The following is a 26,462-nucleotide window of genomic DNA, read 5'->3' as shown; positions in this document are numbered from 1 at the left end:
GTTATGGAGAAAAGGATTTTTAAAAAAGTTATTGCATTAAGTATTTCCGAATAAAGAAATGTGCTATGCAAATAGGTGAGAGAGAAAAAAATCAGAAAATAGTGTGCAATCATGGCGAGTCACTTTGATAGCTGATCAGCATAAGAAGGATATAGACTAGTGGGGGGGAAACCTTTTTGGTCCTGTATTGCCCTGTTCCATGGGTATTCTATTCTCATATCTCACAGATAACATAGGTAGGTAGGTAGATAGACAGACAGATAGCTAGATAGGTAGATAGAGATGGATAAATGGGTAGATGGAACATTGATTGTTTATTTTGTGTCAGGCATTGTTTTAATTGCTGATGATACAAATATAAGCAAGCAATTTAATTCTTACTCTCAAGGAGTTTAATTATAAGGGGGAAGGCAACACACACAAAGGGGCAAATGAAAGCACGATGCTGTAGTACTTCTAGGTTCTTAAATGTTATGTTAGTGGAACATAGGAGCTCTGGCATGTCATACCAACTTGGGAAGACTTCCAGTGAATGTCTGCATCTGAAGCCATATTAACATCATAGTTACACGTAGAGACTAGTATATTACACATTTTTCCAGCAAGGGCCAGGGTTTATTTACAAAACAATTAACTTTGTTTTATTGTTATGCCAAGAGGTACCAAAATTGGATATTTTTGACTAAAATATCTCATTCACTAGTTCATGGAAACACTACCTTAATCTGTTTCTCTAGCATCTTGTTGCCTTACAAGGAGAAAGGTTCAGAAAAACCTGGAAGGAATAGAAGAATTATTCTAGGTGTAACTCCAATCTAGACTTGTTTGATTGGAATTAGAATCAATAGCTGTTCTGTGAAAGAGGACAATCAAGGAATCTGAGAAAAGCGAAAGCCTTCCTTCCCAGAAGTATTTTCTATGGCTGGGAAGAAAGTCCAAATAAATGGACTTTACAAAATGCTGTATTGTCTGCTTTTATCCTTTGACAGTTATATATTATTTTCCAGTTCTACACACACACACACACATATTTAAAATATTTATTCCAATTATCTTTCCCTCACCAATATTCTTTTAGTCACTCAGTTTGCAACCTAGCAGTCATCAATTTCTCACTCTCCTTCACCTCCTTTACCTAATTTGTTGCCAAGTCTTGTGGTGTCTACACTATCAAATCTGTCCTTTACTTCAATTCACACTGAAATCACCATAGTTTGGGCCTTTCCCATCTCTCACTTGAGCTACTATGATAGATTAATTCACCTTTCATCTTTTCCCTTTCCAATCTATCCTCCATGCAACTGCTAAAATGACATTCCTAAAATACAAGTTTGATCATTTCACTGTTCAGCTCAGTAAAAATCTCCTTACAATTGGTTTAAAATTTCTTTCTCTGGCATTTAAAGCATTGGTAGTCTGGCCTCAGACTATCTTTCTAGGCTGATTACATGTTTCTTCTCATGCTCTCTATATTCTAGCCAAGATGGGCTAAATGTTTTTCCTCCTACATAATATTCCATCACCTGTTTTCGTGCCTTTATACCACAGATCTCCTTGTCTAGAATGCTAATACTCATTGTTCCTCCCTTTTGAACCCACCTAGCTCTTTCAAGTATTTCAACTGTCTTTCTCTTAAAGAGACCTTTCTGCATCCCCCAACATCTCTTCTCAATGTCACTGTATGTGGTTTTTTAAAAAAAAACTATTATATTTACTAATCTATTTATACAATCAATTATACTATTATTTACTTATATATGCCAGAGATATCAAATTGATAGTCATGTAGAAGGCAACACTCTCAGTGCAGCCCAAACCAGATTAAAATGTAATTGGGAAAAGTTGAACAAAATAAATAAAAATACAATAAAACATAGAGGATGTTAAAGTGTGATTTTCTAAGTCAAGATGTACTCTGCAGAGACCGATTTCTTTTTAAGTTTACTCCAGAATGTCACATCAGATCATTCAAGGCAGAGATTCTCTCATTTTTATATCTATATCTCCAACAATTAGGGAAATTAGGTGGTAAAGTAGATAAAGAGCATCAGACCTGGAGTCAGGAAGACTCGTCTTCTTGAGTTAAAAGATGGCATCAAACATTTACTAGCTATGTGACCCTGAGCAAGTCACTTAAATCTGCCTCATTTCCTCATATGTAAAATAAGCTGGAGAAGGAAATGGCAAACCACTCTAGGATCTTTGCCAAGAAAACCCCAAATGGTCTCTCACAAAAAGTTATACATGACCAAAAACAAACAAAAAATAACAATCTCCAACATCTAGTACAGCTCCTGGTATGCTGTGGACACCTAATAAATGTCTTAATTAAGTGGATAATTGAACCCATACATACTATGATTAACAGTAAACAAGGTGTTTCTTGTGAGATAAATGGAGTTTTAGGATATGTAGTTTTTTCAGATACATTGTATATGAAGTGAAATACCCTAAAAGGAAATCAAACCCATGACCTTATAGGTCTCATAACAATTGCTTACTAATCAACAAAATCAATGTATCTAAGCAACTATGTTATGGGGAGTAAGCAGAGAGAAGCAAAAGACCATCAGATTTTTTTTCAGATAAACAAAAGAATAAGAAAATAATTTCAGTGTATCTTTCTTTAAATGTCAGTTATTCATACTATTAACTTTGTAGTTATACAATACTAACAACATTTTTTTCTTCTGAAATCCCAATAACATAGAAAATATCCATAGAATATGAGAAAATGCAATTATTAAAACTGTAACAATACTCTACCAATGCTTTCTTGAAAATAAATACATAAAAAAATTACGTGTGATATATGCAGCAAAAAATGACTTAATGAAACCCATTTGGTTGATCTTGCTTATGAAACTGCTTTTTTTTTGGAAAATTAAGTGAATTTTCCAAAAATACTCATCTGAATGAAATATTTTCTTTCTGTAGATGATTTCCTTAATTCTTAGGTCTAACCATTTTCAGGCTAAACGAATGGTTAATTGTACAAATGAACAAATGGAAAATAGCATAATATTAATTTGAGCATCAAATTTTGATTAATGACGGAAAACTAACATTGTATTCACTGATGATTAAAGTGAATAAACCATTGCAAAGCTTAAACAGTGGTGTTTACATTAAATTGTGATGAAAAGGAGCTATGTTATAATGGATATAATAGATGCTCTGAAATCTCCACTGGAAAGAGAAAGCTATGAAAACCATGAAGTTGTAAAAGTATATGAAAAACTTTCTATATATAACATTCATTAAATACATACAAAATTGAAAAATTATGGAAAATATTTAAATTATAAGGAATGAATTTCATACTTTACTTTTAACTCTCTTTGTAAGTTTCATAATATTTGTTCAGGAATAAAGGCTTTCTCCCAACTTTATCAATCCTAGAACGTCTAGAAACAAGAATGGAGATTTTTATAGTTGAAGAAGATTTTAAGAGGGCTATTTTGCATATTAAAGATAATATCTATAGCTAGAAGATAATAATGAAAAACTATTGCTAACATCAAATTTGAATAAAACCAGATTTATGCTCTTCTTATCCTTTTGGGTGGGAGCCTCTTGACCCAAATTTATAGCCAGGGATTCTGGGTTCAAATCCTACTTATTCTATTTGAAATACATGAAATTCTTAGCAAGGACTTCTCTGAAGGTAGCATGGTACATTAGGAAGGTAGAGTGATCTGGAGTAAGAAGAGCTGAATTCAAGTTTCAATTTCAACACTTGCTCATTATGACTTTGAGCAAGTCATTTAAACTGGCCCTATGTTTTCTCATTTGTAGAGCAAGAGTGTTGGATTAGATAATTTCTAATGTGCCCTCCAGTTGTAAATCTTTGCCCTCAATTTTTTTTAATTAGTAATGATTTATTTCCCTTCCATTCCCCTGCACTGAAAAAAAAAAGAAAAAAAAAAGTGCTACAGACATTTATTGAAGACTCAGAAAATTCTAGCCACCAAAATCATTGGTATTCAGCTCAACACTAGAAATTAAGTAGTTTCATTAGTGGAAAAGACATGAAAGAAGAGACTATCTTCTTCTTTGCTGCTGCATCCTAAGGACTGTGGGACCTTTTAGTCTGATTTGAAACTGAAAACTTCTTTTTGTACTATCTACCCCCACTGAAAGGGAACTCCTTGAGGAGAGGGATTGTTTACTTTTTTATTCATTTTTTCAGCTATTTAGCACAGTGCTTTACATGTTATGAGCACAAATGCTTTTTCATTCATCCATTCCCCAAAAATATATAATAAGTTTAGGGAGAACTGGGCTCAGTCTTAGAGTACATGTGAACAAAGAATAGCTCGTGATGGCTGGAAGTCCTTAATACAAGCATCCTTACACATAATATTACTATAATCTTTGGGGAATCTTCAATTTGCTTTCCTCAGCTCCTCATCCATGCTGTTCTAGCATTCTGATGAAGATACTGGCCAGTTGTTCTAGGGATGCTGCTAAAATGCCAATTAGCAGATGAAAAGTCCAAAATCCTCAAGAACTTCCAAAGTGCATGTGGATCTCCTCCACTCATGAGGCTAAGATGCTCTCTTCCTCCCCATTGATTCATTCTCAGCGGTGGTATAAGGCTCACTCAAATCTCAGGGTCTTCTAGCAGCAAACATAACCAAGTCCATAATCTAATCCAAAGAGATTTCCTATTGAATCTAGGGAGATGTCTAAACTATATTGGGTAAAAGAGTTGAAGGATATCTAGGCTACATTCCCACCCACTGAACAGTGGAACTGTTTGCCTTAAATAGGGTTGAAGGAAATAGGGAAATTTAATAAACCATCTTGAAATGTCTCCCATGGAATCTGTTCTCCTGCCTACCCCTTTCAACTGAAGACCATTCAAAGAGAGTGCCCTCTTCTCTCCTTATCTTCCATTATTTAGATAACTCTGATCTCAAATAAAAAGCTGGCCCTTCTTGCCAAAGCCAATCATTCTGTTGAGGTGTGGATCAAATGTTGAGGTGTAGACCAAATGTTGAGGTCTAGATTTGGGGTACCTAAATGAAATTAAGGTTTAGTTAAGGTCTAATGGCAGGTTTGGGGTACAGATAGTCAAACAGAGCTCCCCTGCAACCCCCTTGGATTCAGCGCAAGGATCTGGTGGTAAATGAGTTCTAGTAGTGGCACGAGTCCCCAATAAAAGCATTTATTAGCCTGAGAGCTAGATTGATAAAAGAGGTTTATTATTGAGTTTAGAAGTAAGAGATAGGTGAAGATAGAGATAAGGAGGGCACTGGACAGAGGGTCCAGTGGACAGAGGGTCCTCACATGGCTGGCATGTTTGGAATCTCTGCAAAGAGTGGTTCCCAGCGTGGCCCTTTTGTAATAGGAGACTTAGCTCGAGGGGCTTTTGGGTGTAGCCCCAAAGTCGGCTCAGATATGGGTGGGGCTGGGACAGGTCCGGATCTTCTATTGGAATTCAAAGGGACCAGGATTTGTGAGTCAAAGGGTAATTTACATTAACTAGGGGGGGTTAGGAATCAAAGATTGGAATCTTTCCCGCATCAATTCTACATGAATCTTGAGTATTATTTCATCCTGAATTTTCAAGCAGTGGTCTCATTATGATCTCTATTCTTTCTCTTATTTTCAACTTCTCTCAATCTTCTTACTCTTTCCCTGTTGGCTATAAACATGCCCATATCTAATCAATTTTTAACCAAATCTCATTTTGATCCAACCAATCTATCTGGAGTTCCTTAACGTTCTCTCTTTTCTGGCTAAACTTGAAAAAACTTTCTATACTTCATGCCTGCACTTTTCCTCTCATTATTTTCTTTTAAACCTTCTACAATTTGGCTTCATCATTCAACTTAATTCTACTCTTTCCAAAGTTGCTTCTTAATTGCTAATATTATTTCTTAAGTGTGAAATGTAATTTTAAAAAATCTGCTTTCATTCTTTCCCTCTCCATAGCATCTGATATTCTTAATTACCTTCTTCTCCTGGATTCTCTATCCTTGCTAGATTTTTGCAACTCTTTTCTGGTTCTTCTGAATAGTTCTTTTCAGTCTCCTTGGGTAGTCTTTTATCATGCAATGCCCACTGATAATAGGTGTCCTCAAGGATTTATCCTGGACTTTCTTCTCTTTTCACTCTAGGCTACCTCACTTGATGATCTCATTAGCTCTCAGAGGTTCTGTTATTATTTTTTATGGAGATAATTGGCATATATCCAGCCCTAGATTTTCTTCTGGGTAACAATCATGCATCACCAATTTCTTTTTGGTAATCTCTAACTATATATTCCAGAGCCATCTCAAATTCAACACATTCAAAATAGAACTCATTATTTTGTCACCAAAATCCCTTCTTCTTTCTAACTTCTTTATCACTGCCATGATACTCTTAGTTACCTCAGGTACAACCTCAGAGTCATTCTCAATTCCTTACTCTCACTCACTCCATATCCAATTCATTGACAAATATTCTTATTTCTACTACCATAACATTTCGTCTTTTCAATCACACCACCATGAGCTTAGCTCAAGACCTGGACTTATATCCTTCTAACATGTCTCCTAGCTTCAGCTCTCCACTTATATTCAAAGATGATTGATTTTTCTAATGCTTAGATCTGCCCATGCTATCTTTCTGCTTAGCAAATTCCAGTGATTTCCTATTACCTCTAGAATCAAATATAAAATTCTGTTTGACATAGAAAGCTATTCATAGTCTGGCTATTTCCTATCTGCCCAGTCTTCTTAGAGTATGCTAAGATCTGGCAATGATGGATTTCTTCTTCAGACACTACAAAACCAATGGGTCTATAAACCAACCTAAAGGACTTCCTATTGAATCTATCTAGATGTCAAGGTTCTTTTTGGTCCCCCTCTATCTGATAATGCCTTCCCCTCTCAGAATGCTCTCAAGCTACTCTTTCATCGCATACATGGTCAATTATTTACTTTTTGTCTATCCCATTATCATGAAAGAGCTTTGTATGCAGGGACTTGTTCTCTGCCTTTCTTTGTATTCCCAATTCCCAACTCCAGGGACACATCAAGCACTTAATAAAATGGTAGGGAGGGAAACTTGACAAGAAGGGGTTGAGAAGGAAATAGGAGGTGAGAAAGTGGAAGCAAAACTGAAGACAGTTTTTATTGAGGAGTCTGGCTGTGAGAAGGAAGACAGCTACTAAAAACGTCTTGAAAGAATGATAGGATCAAATGAAGGTTGTTTAATGATGAAAGAGTTCTGGGTATACTTGTCAGCAGGGAAGGAACCAGTGTATTCATTCTAAAGATCAAAAATTAGGAAAAGAAGATCAAAAGAAGGAGAAACAGAAAAATATAGGTATTTTTTAAAAAGATTTTTTTAAAGTAGAGAAAATTAGGAAAGAGCTGTTATTGTTCATCCTTCATTCTTAAAGAGGGCCAATGACATCAGGAGGGTGCTGTTAATTCGCAAGTGAACTGGATTTAAGTGAGGCAGGGCTGTGCAAAGTTATCAGTCTCACTCTTTTCTCCAGGATCATTCAGTGACCATGGCAAGATATAGGTCAAGATGACTGGTGATGAGCATGGATGTAGTAGAAGATGTTGGCCTTTTTAAGCTAAGGTCTTAATCAGATAGCTCAGTGGATAGAACACTGGGCTTGGAACCGGGAAGACTCATTCCTATCATTAACACAAAGGAAATAATCAAAGAGTGAACGTCTCAGATGAGAATCCATAAGAGGATCCATAGTTCTAGAGTCTCTGCATCAAACAGTTTATGTTTGCTTAATCCATTTTAAAGAATTAGGCTTCAATCTTGTCCATCGTGATCAAACATCAAAAAAGCCAGTCCTTGTCTTGTTTTCCCATCTCCCTTGCCTAAATCTTTCTCAACATCTTATTGAATACTCTTGTTTTCCTGGCATAGGATCTTGTCATATTCATATATTATTCCTCCAGAAATGTCCTGCACCTCAGCTATTAGAGTTAGGTTCTCCTTATCTAAATTTCCAACCTCACTAATACCAATCACTTGTCTGCTTGGAGAATTGCCTGTCATCTGCTATAAGACTGGTTTAACTGTGATTTTCCAACTGATGGAACCCCTACCCATTGCTGCCCATCACCACATTTCCCAAATGCTGTCTATGTCCTTTTATCTTCTTTACATTCTTCCCAGATATCCCAAACAGCTGTTCAGACTTTATCCTGACTTTATTCTTCATAGCTAGGGTGTCTCCTCAGTTGCCTACTCTGCTTCAGAAGGTTATTGTTTATCTGCAGATTCTGTCTGCAATCTGGTCTGCTACCTGGACCTTAATGTGTTTTTTAGGTGGCTTATATAGGGGCACTAGAACAATAAATGCTATTGCTGCCAAAGTTGCTGCCACTAAAATCACCCGTTACTTCTTGCCAAAAACACTTACAGGAGTGGTTGCCCTAATTCTCCTCACCTGCTCTCCCATATGTAGAGTTAATTTATACTTCTGACTACCCTTACAGCAATTAGGTTAGTATAATAATAATAATAATAATAATAGCATTCATATAGTGCTTTTAGGTTTGTAAAAGCACTTCACAAATTTTCTCTCATTTGAACTTCACAGCAACCCTGGGAGTTAGGTATTATTCTCCTGATTCTACAAATCCTGATTCTGCCACTGAAACTGAGGGAGACTGTGGTTACGAGACATATACTAGAGATACTAAATAAATATTTGTTGATAGACTGGATAAATGAATCTTAATTCCTATTGACTGGGGAAGGCGAAGTTTTTGTTGGGGTCTTCATTCCAGGGTCAGAGATGTTTGGGAGGAGACGCATTCTTGATTTCCCAAGTTAGAATTCAGAACGTAATTTTCCCATAGAAACAAAGTTGTAAATGGTGGTTAATACTAGCGTGATATTAATGCAATGGAATGGCCTTAGAGGTATAATTTCGGGAGTTTTCATCCCAGATCCTTGTGTTCTCCCCAAAGTGTTATTGACTGTCTCACCTGATCTATTATTTCAGTTGGCCCCACACACTATTTCAGTAGCTTCTTTCTGCTCCCTACTCCTGTTTTTCTCAACCACCTTGCTGCTGAATGCATGCTTTCCCTTGAAATTTATTCTGCCATCGTTTCTGGAAGTGGTGTGTCGAACTAATCCTCTAAGGACAGATTCTCCTATCACCCTGTATATCATTATGGGGAACAAAAGTGTCCCTTCTTGGCTCCTATTCCACTATGTGTGCTGTTTCTCCCTTCACAATGTAATCTTTTTGAGAACAGAGTCCATCTTTGCCTTTGTCCTAATATTCCCAGTGCTTAGCATAGTTCCTGAAAATAGAATTGCTTCAATACTATTTACTGACTCATAAGAAGTCCAAAAAAAGTAATGAGCTAATTACCATCTACTCAATTTAGGAAACAATCACTAATTGCCTACTATGTACAAGGCACTGTGATATTTATGTTACAAACAGGTGAAATACCTGTTGTTAGGCAAGAGCCAAAAAACCTTAAGGCTTGAATTCTCAATTCACTTTTAAAAATTCCAATGACATCACCTGGGAGAGTGGCTGAACCCATTCTGTTAGCATCTGAAACAGTTAAAGGACAAAATGAGTCACCAAGGACTCTTTGAATACTGACTGGTTCCAGGTGACTATTTGGAATATGCAGTCAGGGAACATTAAAACACACACACAACCCAACAAACCAACACTGTTGCTATTTTAAATAGAACAATATGACTCTTTGCAAACTGAGGTGGTGAATTGGCCTTATTTTTTCGATAAAACCAAAGCAGATATTTAACTCAAACAAAAATAATAACAACAAAAGCCCTTTCTTCTGGTCTGTCAGGATGGTTTACAAGCCTTACCCAGAACACAGGCTCTCTGGTGCATTGTGGATCCTGTTTCATTTTCTTTTAACACAAGAAATGTGAAAGAATCCATACTCAACAAAAGGTTGGGAGAGAAGGAAAGAGGCTCATTTATAACCTTAGGAAATACAGTGGACATTCTCAAGGTAAAGGATGGTCAAATTAACTAGCTCTTTATATGCAATTTTGACTTAGATCATTAACAGAAATTGATAATAGCAACAGTAATCAACAATGACAGACAATAACAATAACAATATAATGACGATAATGCAACAATACAAATAACAATAAAAATTGACAATAATAATCCTTCCTTCCTCTTTCCCAAAATGGATTTATTAAATTCATGTACATTTGCAGAATAAAATACAAAGTACTCCATTTGGAGTTGAAAGTCTATCAAAACCTAGTCTGCCCATCAGCCTTTTCTATTCTTCTTCTCCATACGCCCCACCAGGTAATCTTTGATTCAGTGCCATTGACTTCCTAGTTGATCCTAGAATTTGGTTTGAAACAAAGTTCTTTGACTTTAAGTCCATTTTCTTTCCAATGTACTCTGTTGGATTCTCCAGAGTCTTCATCTTTAAGCTCCAGGCATTTTCTCTGGTTGTCCCCTGTGCCTGGAATATCATCTTAGCTTCCTGGCTTCTCTTCTTTCAAGTTGCAACTAAAATCCTATCTTTTATAGGAAGCCTTTTCAAATTCTTCTTAATTCTAGTGCCTTTCTCTGTTAATTATTTCTTGTTTATCTTACATATATATGTATATGTATATATATAACTTGCTTTATGGATATTTGTTTACATATTACATCTTCTTTAGATTTTAAGCTTTTTGAGAGCTTTTGTTTTTTGCATCCCCAGTGCTTAACACAGTACCTGGCACATAATAGATTTTTATAAATACATTTTTATCAAATGATTGTATTCTGGTCAGCATCTTAAAATAAATTATTCATGTGCTATCTAACAGCATATTTAAAAGTTTAATATACTCAAATTCTGCATTGGGGTTGATTTTTTTCTCTACAAAGTGATCCATTTCGCTCCCTAATTTTTTCAATTTTATAAGAACTCAATTTTTTAAAAAATCAGTGCATTATAATTACGAGATCATTATCAATCTACATGTGAATCTACTGTTGCTTAACATTGTTGCTTAGAGAAATATCCAGTGACAATGAAAACATACCCACAATTCCTCTCTTCTAATAGAATATTATTTTCCAAAAAAAAAAAAAAAACTTCACCTCATTTGTACTTGGACTTTATAAAACAGTTTCCATTATTTTTTCCAGTGATTTTTCTATTAGAATAAACTTAATTTATTCTCCAAAGAAAAACTGTAGTCTAAGTCTTGATAGTAACAGTTTAATTCAGGATGGGAGAAAATTATCCAGCACTGTTGAATAGGAGAAAAAGCAGGAGGGTCAAACAGAGATGGAGTGGGTTGTGTGAAGGAAGAGAATGAGGAAAAAGAGCAGGAGGAGGAGGAGGAAAAAAATCAAAAAGCAAAGGCTTGGGCTGAGTCTCAGAAGCTATTTCTGCATTGGCATAGATCTCATAAATTCTCTTGGAAAATAGTGAACAGGATTCTTTCCATTTTGCCACAGGGAAATGTCCTAAAATGGGTTGCTAGTTTGTGGCATTGAAGATCATGACAGGCCATTGTTAGTATTTGCTCCATTTAACAATGATAAAAAATGAGTGATTGCTAATTCTGGAGAGGAAGATAGGGCCACCATTTTTCATCACCACCAACACCATCTATAAACAGTGCTATGCACCAACTATGTTGAGCAAAGGATTCATTACTTCAGGGTCCCCTTGTTTCCAAACCAGTTTCAATGGTAGAATGCAATTCAGCAGCTTTGGAAGGCAGCCATGCAGAAAGAGGAAAAATCACTGCTATTCACTGTTTTATGCTGCCAAGGTAGAAAGTGAAAATAGCATTTTTGGTCCACTGGGATTTGGAAAATACTCCATTGTGCCAGCATAGAAATGCTGAAAATAATGAGATTTAGAAGTAACTTATGAAAGAATTGAGTGTATATCTTGATTTATCCTTCTTTATCTCTTCTAGCAAATGAGGGGAAAAAATCCTCCCAATGAGTACACTCTTTGAGTTATTCTAAAGCCAAGTTCTTTAGAAAGCTAGAAAATGTCAGGTGACTCAAGTTTCTAAATATCTTATATTTGAAATATGGAGCCAAGAGACAGGAAGCAAGCTAATCCATTTTCACTATATAAGTGAGAGTCTGGGCCACCACCTCAAAACCATATATATCTTTAAATACCAAACTCATCATAAAGTTCTTATGAGATGTCTCATTGCATAAAGCACAGATGGGGCCCCATTCAAAAGTAACCATACCAACATAGCTTGTGACTTCTAGAACTTTGAATTTAAGGAAGAAGACTCATACATGGGTCATATATTACCATTTTGCCTTACTTTCATTACTTTACCTTACTTGTCAGTCGGCAGGAGTAGGAAGATTTTGGCCTTGGCTAAAGACCAACTGCCAAAGCTTTGCAGATTTATTTTCCTTTTAAGGTAAGGAATGTGATACCATCCTTTCAAGATCTTGCTTTAGATATCTCTGCTGGATTTAGAAACACATTGGATAAATGTACCCCTGTCTAACCCCTTATTATTCCCTGTATTTTCTAACTAACAAGGCAAATTAAACTCAAAATTGTGTCTTGAGTATATCCCTCCTCCTTGGTGGGGAGTTGATTGTTAAACATTTATCACTACACTGCTGGATAAGATTATCAGATTTGGCAATACAGAGAAGACTGGTAATTTTGGAGAGAGTAGTTTCAGCTGAGTGATGAGGCTGAAAGCTAGACAACAAAGGCCTAAAGAGTGACTGAAAGTAAATTAAAGAAAGTAAAGAGAACAGGCACAGACACCTTTTTTTCCTAGGAATTTAATTGAGCAGTCACCCAAAAAAGGAATAATGGCATTTACATAGGTTTTTTTTTCCTTAGGTTTGTAAAAGAGTTTACAAATATTATCTTATTTGACTCTCATAATAACCCTGCAAAATAATTGCCATTATTATCCCCTTTTTATAGCTGAGGAAACCGAGGCAAACAGAGGCTAACTTACTTGCCCAGGTTCACTTATTTACCTAGTATATGAGGCCAGATTGGAATTCTGATATTACTGACTCCAGATCTAGTGCTCCCTCCATTGTACTATCACAGGTTGTGAAGGACTTTCAATGTCAAGGAAAGAAATGTATATCTGATCCTGGAGATATAAAAAGGTTCAGGATGTGTGTAGATACTGGAATTTATTAAGCAGGGGAATAACAGGATTAGATTTTATGAAGGTCATTTTGGCAGTTGTATGAAAGATGGATTAGATCCATGTCACAAACTGCTCTGCTTGATTTTCATTCCAACATCATGATCCTGATGCCTCCTTCTCCTTTCCCTGCCATGGTCTCTTCACCAGGCAACTCATCATCTTGGAGACTGCTTCAGCTTTGGTCTTTGCACCCTCATTTGTTCAAACCCCCAGCAATTTATTCTTTGGCCACCAGCTCAATCTCCAGCATCATCCTCATGTGTCTGATGCTAGGTATCCTCTGATACTCTCCCAACTGGTACAGAAGGACAGAGGGAGAGAGAAGAAGCAGATTTTGGTTAATTGGAAAAGATAAAAATTTAATTAAAAAAGGAAAGATAAATTGGAAATAGAATTAGCAAGATTTGGTCACTGAGGAGCAGTGTGGAATGAATAAGAAACTGGTGATAACAGCAAGTGATAGAGTGTAAATACAGAAGACAATAGGCCCCAGGACAGAGCCTCCGAGAAACTTGCTGCTAGTGAGCATGATACAGTGAATCATAAGAGTAGATGGGTTAGAGGGCCTATGGGGAGATGGAGAAACATGAAACCCAGCAAGCAGAGACCGTGCAGAAGGAGAGGGTGCTGAACAATGTCAAGTGCTCCAAAGATATCAAGAAGGATGAGGTCTGAGAAAAATGTAGGTTAGAGCTAGATTGAATAAACTCAAGAGCCACTTGTTAAATTTTCATCATATTTGTACATCAGAAATTAGCAAATGCTACAAATTAAGGCTTAATTTATCATTTTATTGATTGGGCATAAGAAAGTGATGGAGAAAAATACTAACAATGCAGATTAAATTCAAAATTGTGTCTTGAGTATATCCATCTTTCCCAATGGGGAATTGACTGTTAAAAATTTACCACTACACTGCTGGACAAGACTGTCGGATTTGGCAATAAAGAGAAGACTGGTAACTTTGAGAGAGTGGTTTCAGTTGAGTGATGAGGCTGAAAGCTAGACAACAAAGGCCTAAGGAATGACTGAAAGTAAATCAAAGAAAGTGGAGAGAATGGGCATAAACAGCTTTTCCCCCCCCTAGGAATTTAGTTGAGCAATTAATCAACCAATCAACAATCACTTATTAAGTACCTATTGTACCAGTCTCTTCTTGATGCAAGGGCAAGATAAAATCCTGGCTAGTTCACATAGGGATTACAATATGTACAGTATATTTGTACAATATATTGTACGATAATAGGGAAGACAATATGTGCATATATAAATATAGAGTGAAGACATAAGCAGGACTTTTTTTTTTAACATCGACAAGAAGGGAAGGCACTGGAAGTTAGAGGATCAGAAAAGTCTTTTGTGTATAGAAGGATGAGCAACCTCTTGAAAGAAGGGAGATATTTTGAGAGAAGGAGGTGAGTATGGAAGTCCAGGATTTGGAGGAGTTTCTTTCACAGGCACAGAGCATAAAGAATAGAAGGAAGGCTAGTTTGGCTGGACCACAAAGTTGAGGAAACATATAATAAGACTGGAAAGATGGGGCTAGGGCTGATTGTGAAAAGCTTTGAAAAGTCAAACAGAAGAGTTTATATTTTATCCTAGAGGCAATTGCAAGTTTACTGGAGTTTATTGAGTAGGGCAATGACAGGGTCAGATTTGTGTTTAAGGAAAATTCCTTTGGCAGCTGGGCAAAGGATGGAGTGAAAAGGAGGGAGACTTAAGGCAAAGACACCAATTAGTAAGCAGTTGCTGTAATCCAGGGGAGAGACGAAAGTTGAATTAAGGCAGTGAGAGAGAAGAGAAGACATAGAAGATGACAGCTTGAGGGTATGTAGGGCTCTCTTTTAAAACTTTTTTTTTAGAATGGGGGTGAAGTGGGCATATTTGTAGACAGCAGGAAAAGCATCAGTAAAAAGATTTGAAGATTAAAGAAGAAATGATGGGAGGGACCATCTGTGAGGGGTTGGGATCCAAGGTACATCTAAATTGGAGTATGTGAATTAAGAAAGAACTGAAAGGGCTTAATATTTACACTGATATCTTCAGCACTGACTTCCTCAATGTCTTCTGAAAAGCAGAAGACAGTTTTCTTTTGAGAGGCTCAGCTAAATGTCCATCCTGTATATTTTGGATAGGTTAATTAAACTCTGTCCCATACATATCATGCATCTTATTAGCCTAAATGATTACAGGTGAATTACAAGCCTTTAGATGTAAACCAAAATCTGATATTCCTAGAGGGAAAATTGTGGGTGGGGGTAATAAAACAAATTATAGAAATTATTACTGAAACAAGTTACTCCTTCCCCTCCCCACACCAGATAACTCAATCTGTAATTGTCAAGGGCCATGAGTCCAATTGATATAGGTAACTCTATCTTATATTGTTATCTTGAATATGTCCTGTCATCCTGATTATTGTGTAGGCCCCTCTGAGGCACAGTACATATCTCATAACTCTTTATAGTTATAGCACTAGCATGGTATCCTACACAGAGCAGACACTCAATAAAAGTTTACTGATCAAAAGGAAATAAGAAATAATATATACCAGAAGCATCACACCAAAACAAATCCCAAATTTGATCTTCCCAAATAAAAGCAATCTTATAAACCTATCAATTTTTTTTTCTCTACAGCGACTCTCCTTCTCTATGCCTGTTACTAAGGGCACTCCTCAATGGTTTTTGCTTACTTTATCTGAAAACTGGAACTGTGACAATTTTTTAAAAAATAAACCAGGACTTTCGATTTCCCTTTTCTTTCCTTTTAATTAATATATTTGGTTCTTACATTACCTCCATCCAAAATGTCTATTTTCTACACTATTTCTCATATTATAGTATTATTCTATTACACTCACATATCACATTTGATTTAGTTGTAGTTCAACTAAATCTATATTTTGTTTCTAATTCTTTGCTATTACAAAAAAAGTTCTAATATAAATATGTTGGTGTATGGGATTTTTGGTCTTTCTCTCTAGGTATGTATGCCTAGCTTTGAGAGATCTAGGTCAAAGAATACAAGCATTTTGGTCACTTGTTTGTTTTTTAGCACAGTTTCTAATTATTTTCTAGAATCTTTGAACCAATAGCAGATCTACCAAAATAGCATTACTGTCCCTTTCTTTTTATGGCCCTTTCAACATTAATTCTGATTCTTCTTATCTTTTACAATTTTTGTCAATTTGATAAGTCTGATGTGGAACCTCAGAGTTGTTTTGTGTTTCTTTTATTATTAGTGATTTGGAGCAATACTTCATATATTTGTTATTACTTAGTAAGTCCCATTTGTATTAAAGATTGCTGATGCAAAGAGTTTTTTCCCTGATGGTAGCTTCCCTTTTTGTCCTATTCACATTTATTTTGTTTGTACAAAAGTTTTTCAATTTCATAGCATCAAAATTATCTAGTTTTATATTTTGTGATTGCCTCTACTATAGAAGATTAGTATCCTCCCATTAGGGGAGGATGGTCATCTTCTTGCCCCACTGGTCATTCCTGCATTTAAACAGCTCTTAGCTGAAGATTCTGTCTCCAGCTTGGATTAGAGGAGAAAAGACTGTCAGAAGAATACTATTAAGCTTCCATTGCCTGTGGAAAATATCAAAGATTGACTGGTGGCAGTAAACTAAACTTTTTTTATGGCTCACTAAATACTAAATATGTAATGTCTTAAAAGTGCTCTCCTGACCTGGTGATTGTGGAAATAGATAGGAATAACTTTTATTCTTTTTACATTTCAAGTGTATCCTTCTAAAGTATAATCTTTTAAATCCTAATGATTAGAGTCCCTAATATATTTTAAAACCTAAATATGTGTGATTGGATGAAGCCCAATTTAGTGTTAGTTTAAAATAGCCTCCAATATTTTATTTGGGAAAGAACTAGCCCTGCCAATCCATTTGTGAAAGGTACCCAATCTCATTCTTTAATTTTTTAAAGGAGTGACCACAAATATCCTTATGATGTATCCATTTTGACATTATGATACTATAAAATAGCCTAAACTTAATTCTTGCCAAATTTATTTCTCTTTTTTCCAGAAATTTTTTCTTAAATAGGGAGTTCTCCTAGTGATTTGCTTTTGAAAGCTTACTTAACTTCAAGATCAAAACTATTTTCATTATAATACTTAGATGTCTTAATTTTAAATATTTACAATATTGATGGATATACTGACAAAAAGTTCTTTGGGGAGCCCTCAAAAATTTACCTTTTTTCCTCAATAATTTTCAAGATTATAAAGATATCCTGAGATCAAAAAGTATGAGAACTGCTAGGCTAGATGATAATACATTTAGACAAATATGGAAATAACTAAATATCTAGACTAGGAACACTTGATCAGTTTTCTATCATAGCCCCTCTCCCCTATGACTGTCTGGTGAAATCTATATTTTTCTCTTCTTAGAATAACATATTTAAATGCACAAAATGTATAGGATTATATCATATTTATTATTAATTCTATTTTATTTTTACTTTGTATTTATGTTATTTTGTATCGAAATGTAGTTTTCAAAATGGAGCAGGTTAGATAGCAAAGTAGATAGTGCTAGGTCTAGAAAATTCTTATTTCTGAGTTCAAATTCAGCTTCAGATTCTTACTAGCTTTGTGATTCTGTGAAAGTCACCTCATCCTGTTTGCTTCAGTTGCCTCATTTATAAAATGAGCTGAAGAAGGAAATGGAGTGGAAAGCCCTTTCAGTATCCTTGCTAAGAAAATCTCACATAGTGTCATGAAGAGTTGAACCCAACTGAAATGACTGAATAACAAGAAAAGTTATCAAAATATATTTTTTAAAGTTAATAGAGAACAAATTAAGAACCCTTAACCCAAAGAGTGATAATGGATAGATATCAACTGTGAAGATGGTTACCAGTGAAGTATCCAAGGGCTTTTCCTTAATTCTATTTTATCAAACATTTTAAATTAGTGATTTGGACAAAATGATATAATCACATTTGCAGATGACACAAATTAGTGAAAGATAACAAGCTGGAAGACAGAACTATGACCCACAAAACAACCTAATGAGCTAGACCTATGGACTTAGGATGAAACTCTTAAGGGATAAACATGAAGTCTTGCTTCAATATTTGGAGAGATTCAAGATTTAATTGATATGGGGACTTCTTCCATCATTTCAACAAATGTGATTCTTTTCCATGTCTTTCTGTGAATCCTCCACAGGATTTATCCAACACACTGGTTTTTTCCATAGTTCTTTTTAAAACTGCATGAATATTAATGCAGCAGCTAGTTTGTTAGACATAATAAGGTTTCTAAAAAAAGTCTTATACTTACTGTTCAAAAAATCAAGACAGCATATGCAACAAGATGTTGCTAGAAACAGTTCGTGTGACCAAAGACCTGAAGAGTTTCAATGGGCTCTAAGTTCAGTGTGAGTCATATTTCCCCAGTGGAACTACCAGTATGAGTCAACAATATGAAATGGATGCCAAAAAATTAATATGATGTTAGTTTAAGTCAATAGAAGCATATTGTTTGGAATAAAAAAAGATGGCTGTCCTGTTGAACTTTGCTTTGTTCAGGTCATTGTGTACAATTAATTACATTGTGCACTTTTAGATGCCACATTTTCAGGGGTACATTAACAAGTTGGTGGACATGTCAAACAGGGTAACATGGAAGGCAAGAGAGCCTGAAACCATGTCAGATGATGATTGGTTAAAAGAAGTAGGAATGTTTAGCATGGAAAAGAGAAGATGTGATAAATGTTAAATATCTGGAATAAGATTAGATCTGTTTTACTTGTTTCTCCCAAGGAACAACTAAGAATGGATGGGAAAAAAAATTTCATAGTGACAGATTTCAACTCAATAAATTTTTTTGCATTTTTGTCCCAAAGAGAAACAGGAAAACTATGAAGGTAAAAATAACAATAATTAGCATTTATATAGTGCTTTAAGGATATGCAATATTGAGTCCTCTTCATTCCTCACTGTTTTTAAGCATAGGATGGATGATTTTATCAGGTTATCATTGAGTGAGTTAATGTTCAGCTATAGTTTGGAGAAATGTCAATCTGAGGTCAATTCCATCTCTGAGATTCTTTGAAAACTCTGTTACTTGGTCTTCTATTAACTAGAGCTCTCAAATAACAGTAACTAATACTTATTTAGTATCTTAAGATTTCTAAAATATTTTATAGACATCATCTTATTTGATACTCATGTAATAAAGATATTATTATTATCACCACTTTATAAATGATAAAAATTAGGGCATTACTATGTAAGTTAAGTCCAGTTCCATGAAGCTACAAAGTATTTAAAGTATAACATATAACCAGGTTTTTTCGCTTCCAACTCCAGTACTCTATATACTACATCACACAGATTTTTTTCTACTTTAAAAAATAAATTTAATTGACATCTTTGTTTTATTCATGGTTTATGTTTATTTTTTTGGCTCTGCTTACTTCACTCTGCATGAGTTCATGTAAAACTTTCCATGCTTCTTTATATTCATCACATACATCATTTCTTATAGTTCAGTAATATTCCATTACATTTATGTACCACAATTTCTTTTACCCTTCCCCAACTGCTGAGCATTTATTTTGTTCCCAGTTCTTTCTCATGACAGAAAGTACTGCTACAAATATTTTGGTATAGATGGGTCTCTCTTCTTATCAATAACCTCCTTGAATATTAGGGTATAAGCCTAGTAGAATTTTTCACTCAAAATGTAACATTTTTGCTTCTTCCCTCCCCTAGACAGCAAGTATTTCAAAAGTTACTCTTTTGCATAATTCCAAATTGCTTTACAAAGTGATTTTACTGAAATCTTATTGCTCCACCGCCAATGAATTAATATACCTATGTTTCTTTAATCTCTCCACTGTTGTCTGTTTCCATTTTCTCAACTTTGCTGTTTTTCAAGGTGTGAGGTGACACCTGAGAGCAGTTTTGAATTGCATTTGTCTTATTCATAGTAATGTGGAACATTTTTTCAGAGGCTGTTAAAAGATTGTAATTCTTTTTAAAAACTGCCCTCCCTCCCAATCCTTTGGCCACTTATCTACTGGGGAATGACTTTTACTCTTAAATATGTCTGTGAGTTATTAATATATCTTGGATATCAAATGCTTATTAGATATCTGATAACTTAGTCATTTCCCTTTTTGTCCCAGGTGCATGAATTTTGTTTGTACAGAAGATCTTCAGTTCTATGTCATCAAAGTCATATATTTATATTTTGTAATTCCTCCTATTCATTGTTTTGTTCAAAATAGCTTTTCTAGATCAAATAGCATAAATACATACTTCCAGGGCAATGAGAATTTACTTTTATAATGATTTTTAGATATTAGTATACAAAATCCTGAAATTCCTTCTGAATTACAAAGAAAGACTTAATTATCCTCAATTTCAGTTTTAAAAATTTTACTTTGTTCTATTCTTAGAAAATTGATAATTTCTGTTAACTAAAATAACTTAATTTTAACCTGAATAGTTCATTTCTGATATACTGAATAATAAGAAAATTTACAGGAATGTGACAATTTACAGGAATTGAGACAATAAACTGAAAGAGTACTTCACTCTAATTCTCCTTCTGCTTCCTGTGTAGAAAATCAAAATGACAGCAGTGGCTTTCATCAATAACATTTTTCACTGTGCCGATATGAATCACAGTGAAGTGTAGTAGAATAAGATTCTATTGACTCCACTTAAAAGAGAAGGACTCCTATTTTTCTTTATCCTTTTTGTCTCTTTGATAAATACCTCATGACCTGAGTAACCAGAAATGAGAAACTTTTAATTTATTTGACAATTAAATCACCAAACAGATGATATTTTAAAAAAATTTATAATGAAAAAATAAAAGAAAACAAAAAGAAAAAAATAGCTTTTGTGTAATCTATTTATTTAGTATTTCTTGGTACAAGATACAATGGAAAAAAAAAACCCAATGGTGAATTGGCCTTATCCAATATGTGGATAAGAAAGGCCCATTGATTCTTATTCTTCTATTATTGAGTAATACTATTTTTTACATTTATTTACATTTATTAAACACTAAAAACACCAAGTATATGCAAAGCACCTAGCTGGGCACAGACACAAAATTTTAAAAAAATAACAACTGTTCCTTCCAAGGAGGAGCTTATGGGGGGGGGGGGGAGTGGCAAAGAGAAAGAGAAAGGTGAGGAGAGATATAACATATAAAAATACATATAAGTAAATGCAAATTATTTGAGAATGAAAACAGTATCACAGCTTAGGGGATTAAGAAAGAGAACATGGCACGTGTTTAGCTTTAAAGGAAGCAAAGGTTACTAAGAGGAAGAAATGGGTCCAGAGGCATTCCAAAGCCTGTCCACAGAGGCAAGAGACAGAATAATAGCAAGTGGGTAAGTTTGTTTGAAAAGCTGATTATGTTAAGGGGAGTAATAGGAAATAAGTCTGGAGACTGTTTGTGAAGGGCTTTTAAATGTCAAATATGGTAAAATATACCCCATGGCCTACAATAACTATCTGAGATGGAATCATCAGTGATTCATAATCTGGAAGCAAGGAAGCAACTGAATTTCTAAACAGCTTAGAAGACATACCTCTGGGGAAAGTATCATTGGATCACAAATTTAGAACTGGAGGGAATTTTAGACGACATCTAGTCCAGATCTTTAATTTTACAGATGAGAGGTTAAGTGATTTTCCCATGACAAAATAGATAGAAATAATAATGACCTAGCAAGTGTCCAAACCCAAACCCCCTTAGTTCTAATTCAATAGTCTTTCCAGGAGATCATGATTCTTCTGGTGTCTACCACGTCATTTTCCTTGGTCATGTCTGTCAGTTTACATAAGCCAGTGGTTCAGACATTTAGCATGTAAGTGCTAATACTGATTCAGAACTGGAGAGCAAGTTAAATCATTTCCTTGGAGTTGTAGAGAACTTTCTTTCTCTCTCTCTCTTTTCTTTCTTCCTTTCTTTCCTTCCTTCCTTTTTCTCTCTTTTTCTTTCTTTCTCTCTTTTCTTTCCTTCCTTCCTTCCTTTCTCTCTCTCTTTCTTTCTCTCTTTTCTTTCTTCTTTTCTTTCCTTCCTTCCTTCCTTTCTCTCTCTCTTCCTTCCTTCCTTTCCCTTTTTTCTTTCTTTCCTTTTTGTTCCTTCTTTCCTTCCCTTTCTCTTCCTTCCTTCCTTCCCCCTTCATCTTTCCTTCCCTCCATCCTTCTTTCCTTCCCTCCATGCTTGCTTCCTTTGTTCATTCCTTCATTCCTTCATTCTTTCCTTCCCTTCTTCCTTTCTGGTTTTAATTACTTTCTCTTAACATACAGTCTTGTTTTATTTGGCTTCTATTTGTTTTTACTATTTGCCTTTTTCCTTGGATTATATCTAAATTATTGTCATATTTATTTATAAATATATATATGTATTTATATCAATTTATTTACCTTTCCTTTATCACTGCATCTCCTGGGAACTCTAGTATCAGGCCAGGGTGGTTGGCCATCAATTTCTTATTACTTGCTACACTTAACCTTGGTCTATCCACATACCAGGGCTTTAACAAGTGACATTTTTAGATCTCATTGTTAGTCTAATCCACTTAGGCTTTGCTTATTGGGGGAATAAAAAAAAAAAAAAAAAAAACCAAAAAAAAAAACCTTAATTCACTGGATTTCTCAATTCAATTTGCAGCTTGGGCAAATGGAATAGAATGTAAAAAATGTAGGAGTTATTAGAAAAGAATATCAACACAGACTTTGCTAATGCATGCATTCCTATGTTTTGAACTGAAGAAAGCTATTTTGCAGGTCATCATCGACATTAGAAATACCTGAAATTCATTTAACTGACCTGTTTTCCTGCGGTGAAAACCAGACCTGTAGTCCAAAGAACTGCCCTCATGGGTCTGTTTTGCGGTGCTTGATACCGATGCCTTTGAAGAGTCATCCCCTGGACCTCCATATAAGGGGGAAGAGCTCAATGAAAGCCTCGTTCCTCCTCTGTTGGTATTCTGTAGATTGAATACATCCTGGACTTTCTTCTTTTCCTTTTTAAGCATATTTACCAGAATATCTGAAACTTGACTTAAGGAGTTTATATTACAATTTATGATTGAATTTCCACTGCCACCCTTTATTGGAATCTGCCATTTATTACTTAGTGAAGTGACTAGAAAGAAACTGGAAATTATTGAAGTTGTAGAAAGGCTTGTAAACACTAATAGAAAGCTATTCACCTTGTATTAGTGAACCTTAATATCAGTAAACACACCTGAAGCTTTTGATATTGTCATAGTCAACTGAAATTGTATAAACTCCAAAGACTGGATATTAATGGCTCCAATTAAAAGTTTTTATAAAAACATAAAATGTACATTTATTCATTTACTATGCAGTTAATATAGCTGAAAATCACATTAAAAAATCTTTACTCTTGATTCCAAAAAAGGAAAAGAATATAACATGTTAATACAGACAAATTTAAAAATGCACACTGTGAGGGAGGGCTTTTCACTAAAATAGTGATACATGCCACTTTGAAGGGTCAGGAAAAGGGTGAGTAATCCAGTAGAGAGAAAAAAATGATTAGAAATAGGAAAAGGACCATGTGATGGAAAACTCAGGTTATTCTTATTATTCTTGGTGGTAGCAGAGACCTATTTAAGAAGAAATTATATTGTACTATTCTATGTTATAATTGGCATGGATACATACACATATATGTGTATATATTATATTAATATATAATATATATATATATTTAACATTAATAATACATAGTATGTGTGTGTGTGTGTGTGTGTGTGTGTGTGTGAAGCCTCAGAACTCCTAAAGAATTCATAACTGGAACCCACAGAGAATTCTGCTGTAGCAAAGATTAAATAAAAAATCTCTCTTCATTTCATACACCTTACAGGTTATAACCTGTGAATGAAATCAGTTATCTTAAGTTCCCTTATTTGTCCTTTTTTGTTGTATAACACCCTAATGCTAAACCATTGGGTGATACCTATTGCACAGTAGCTGGTTCTCAGATGAAGAACTATATTTCTTTAGAAGAAATATAATATATAAATATATATAAAGCATATATATAATACATGTATTATATAAAATATTTGTAATATATATCATATATAATATACTTATATACAATATACTTATTTACATTTTAATATTTATTTAATTTATATATATATATATATATATATATATATATATATATAAATAAGTCCTCTTTATAAAAGGACTTCTCTGGCCTAGCACAATGAGATTTCTGCCTAGATCAAACCTCAAATGCTGGGAAGTACCTATGCAGCTAGTTTGCTCCTCATAGGTAATATAGGAACTTCCTTCTATAGACAGGAATCTGTAGATTCCCCCACTCATCTCCTTATCTTTTCTATTGTTTCAAAAATTCTAAGCTGTGATTACCCTTGCCATCCTATATTCCACGACATACAAAGTCTCAGGTACAAGGTGTGTGGCCTGTAGGTCCTGGGGATGCTTAAGACCCATCGTTCCTGTGGGACCAAAATGATTTTCATAATAATACTAAGATATGATTTGCCTATTAAAATAGGCAAAATCTTCTCTTTTCCATCTATACTTCTATATGAGAGGTTAGATTGTTGTTATTATTTGTTCCTCCTCAAAGAGGAGGACCCTGACATCAAGGAGGGGATGCCAGGACATACAAGTGAATTGGATGTAAGTGAGGGAGAGCTGGGCAAAGTAACCTGCTTCACTTTTCCTCCTGAGCCATCTGTGTCCAATGGCCAGATAGAGATGAGGATGATTGGAGATGACCCTGGATGAAATGGGAGAGGACCGTACTTTAAACTAAAACCAACCTGATTCTCATTACTTGACCACCAATAAGTCCCAGGCCAAGCCCCATTTGACCATTATTTGAATCCTGATGGACTCAGACTGAATGTAAATTGCAATCATTTCTGCTTTTGATCAGAAACTCTGAAGTTCTTCCCCTCCCAGATTAATTCATTTTTTTTGAACTAGGTGAAAGAAAATTCTTTGCCTCAATTGCTACTAGCCTTACTCACTGAATGGGTACAGCTTCAGTTAAACTGAGACTTGTAGGAGATCTTAACTTAAAAGATAATCTTAATATATTTCAAGAAAACATATTACGATTCTTTAAATGCAGAAGCAAATGAAGATCTAGTTTTTTTTTTTTGATAAGCTAGACATCAAACAGCACTGCAAAAATATATAATACAACTAATGTCACTTTTATAAAACATATTTTTCATAAAAATGTCACAGGTTACCATTTAGTGAGTTTATTATTATTTTTAAAGAATTAATAAATATTTAAAGTACTTAGCAATTTTTATTTCTAATATAGCATATATTGATAGATATAACTTACATAAACAAAAACTTTGGGATTTTCATTAATTATTAAGAGTTTAGGAGTCTTAAGACCAAAATGTTTAAGAACTACTGATTTAGCACATATCTAGTTTGCTCACAAGAAAACATTCCTTTGTCAAATGCTTTGCCAAAATCTAAGTAAACTATACAAAACTTAACTGAATCTAGCAGACCAAAACCTTGTTTAAAAAAAAAAAACAGAAATGAAATTCACCTGCCAGAATTTGCTCTGTGTTAGACCATTCCCTCTCACTGTGGTTACTGTTTTCTTTTTTAGAAATATATCAATAATTCCTTTAATAATTCAACCTTTTAATAATATATTTTTTGTTGTTCTTATTGCTCCTTCTTTCTAGAATTTGCCAAAAGTCAAGGTCAAATTTGCTGGTCTATAGTTTGCACTGTTCTTTTCTTTTCTTTCTTTTCTTTTTTTTATCATGCTATTTGACCTTTTCATATTCTACCTCTCTCATTATCCATGATCTTTCAGAAATCACAGGCACTATCTTAACAATCAAGTTCTCTAAGCATCCTGAACTGCACTATTTTCTAGGGACAATTAATGACAACCTGTCTTCACTCTTTAGCTAATAACCCATATTTTCCTCTAACTTCCTGACACATTTTTTTTGGTATGATATTTCTGACAGTCAATTTTTTCTTATAATGTAGTAGTCTTGTTTCAATACTCCCTCCTCACTACCATCTCAGAAATTGTATCCCAAAATAACATATGATCTTATTCTCTAGCCTTCTAAATAGTCTCACCATGATCTCTTTGTTGTTTCTCTTTTTACTTCAAGTATATCCATACATATTCCGTCAAAATATTGTAAGAAGCAGCACCTCTGATGGAGAAATCTCTTGGAACTCTATACCAAAATAGTAGCAATCTAAAATCTATCTTAGATTATTGGA

General features: G+C 34.6%; 1 protein-coding gene across 4 annotated transcripts in view; it reads right to left on the bottom strand.

Annotated features, from left to right (window-relative positions):
• The window catches only part of KIF6 (kinesin family member 6), a 433,287-nt gene that overhangs the window by 199,164 nt on the left and 207,661 nt on the right, over positions 1 to 26,462 (bottom strand). For all 4 annotated transcript variants that reach the window (XM_031964905.1, XM_031964904.1, XM_031964907.1 and 1 more), the window contains exon 13: positions 22,999 to 23,220. In XM_031964905.1, coding sequence (XP_031820765.1) covers positions 22,999 to 23,220 — 222 coding nt within the window. The remainder of the gene's footprint in view (positions 1 to 22,998; positions 23,221 to 26,462) is intronic.

Source organism: Sarcophilus harrisii, chromosome 4 (genome assembly GCF_902635505.1).
Source record: "Sarcophilus harrisii chromosome 4, mSarHar1.11, whole genome shotgun sequence".
NCBI classification, from domain to species: Eukaryota; Metazoa; Chordata; class Mammalia; order Dasyuromorphia; family Dasyuridae; genus Sarcophilus; species Sarcophilus harrisii.
This window is presented reverse-complemented; position numbering and strand designations above follow the sequence as displayed.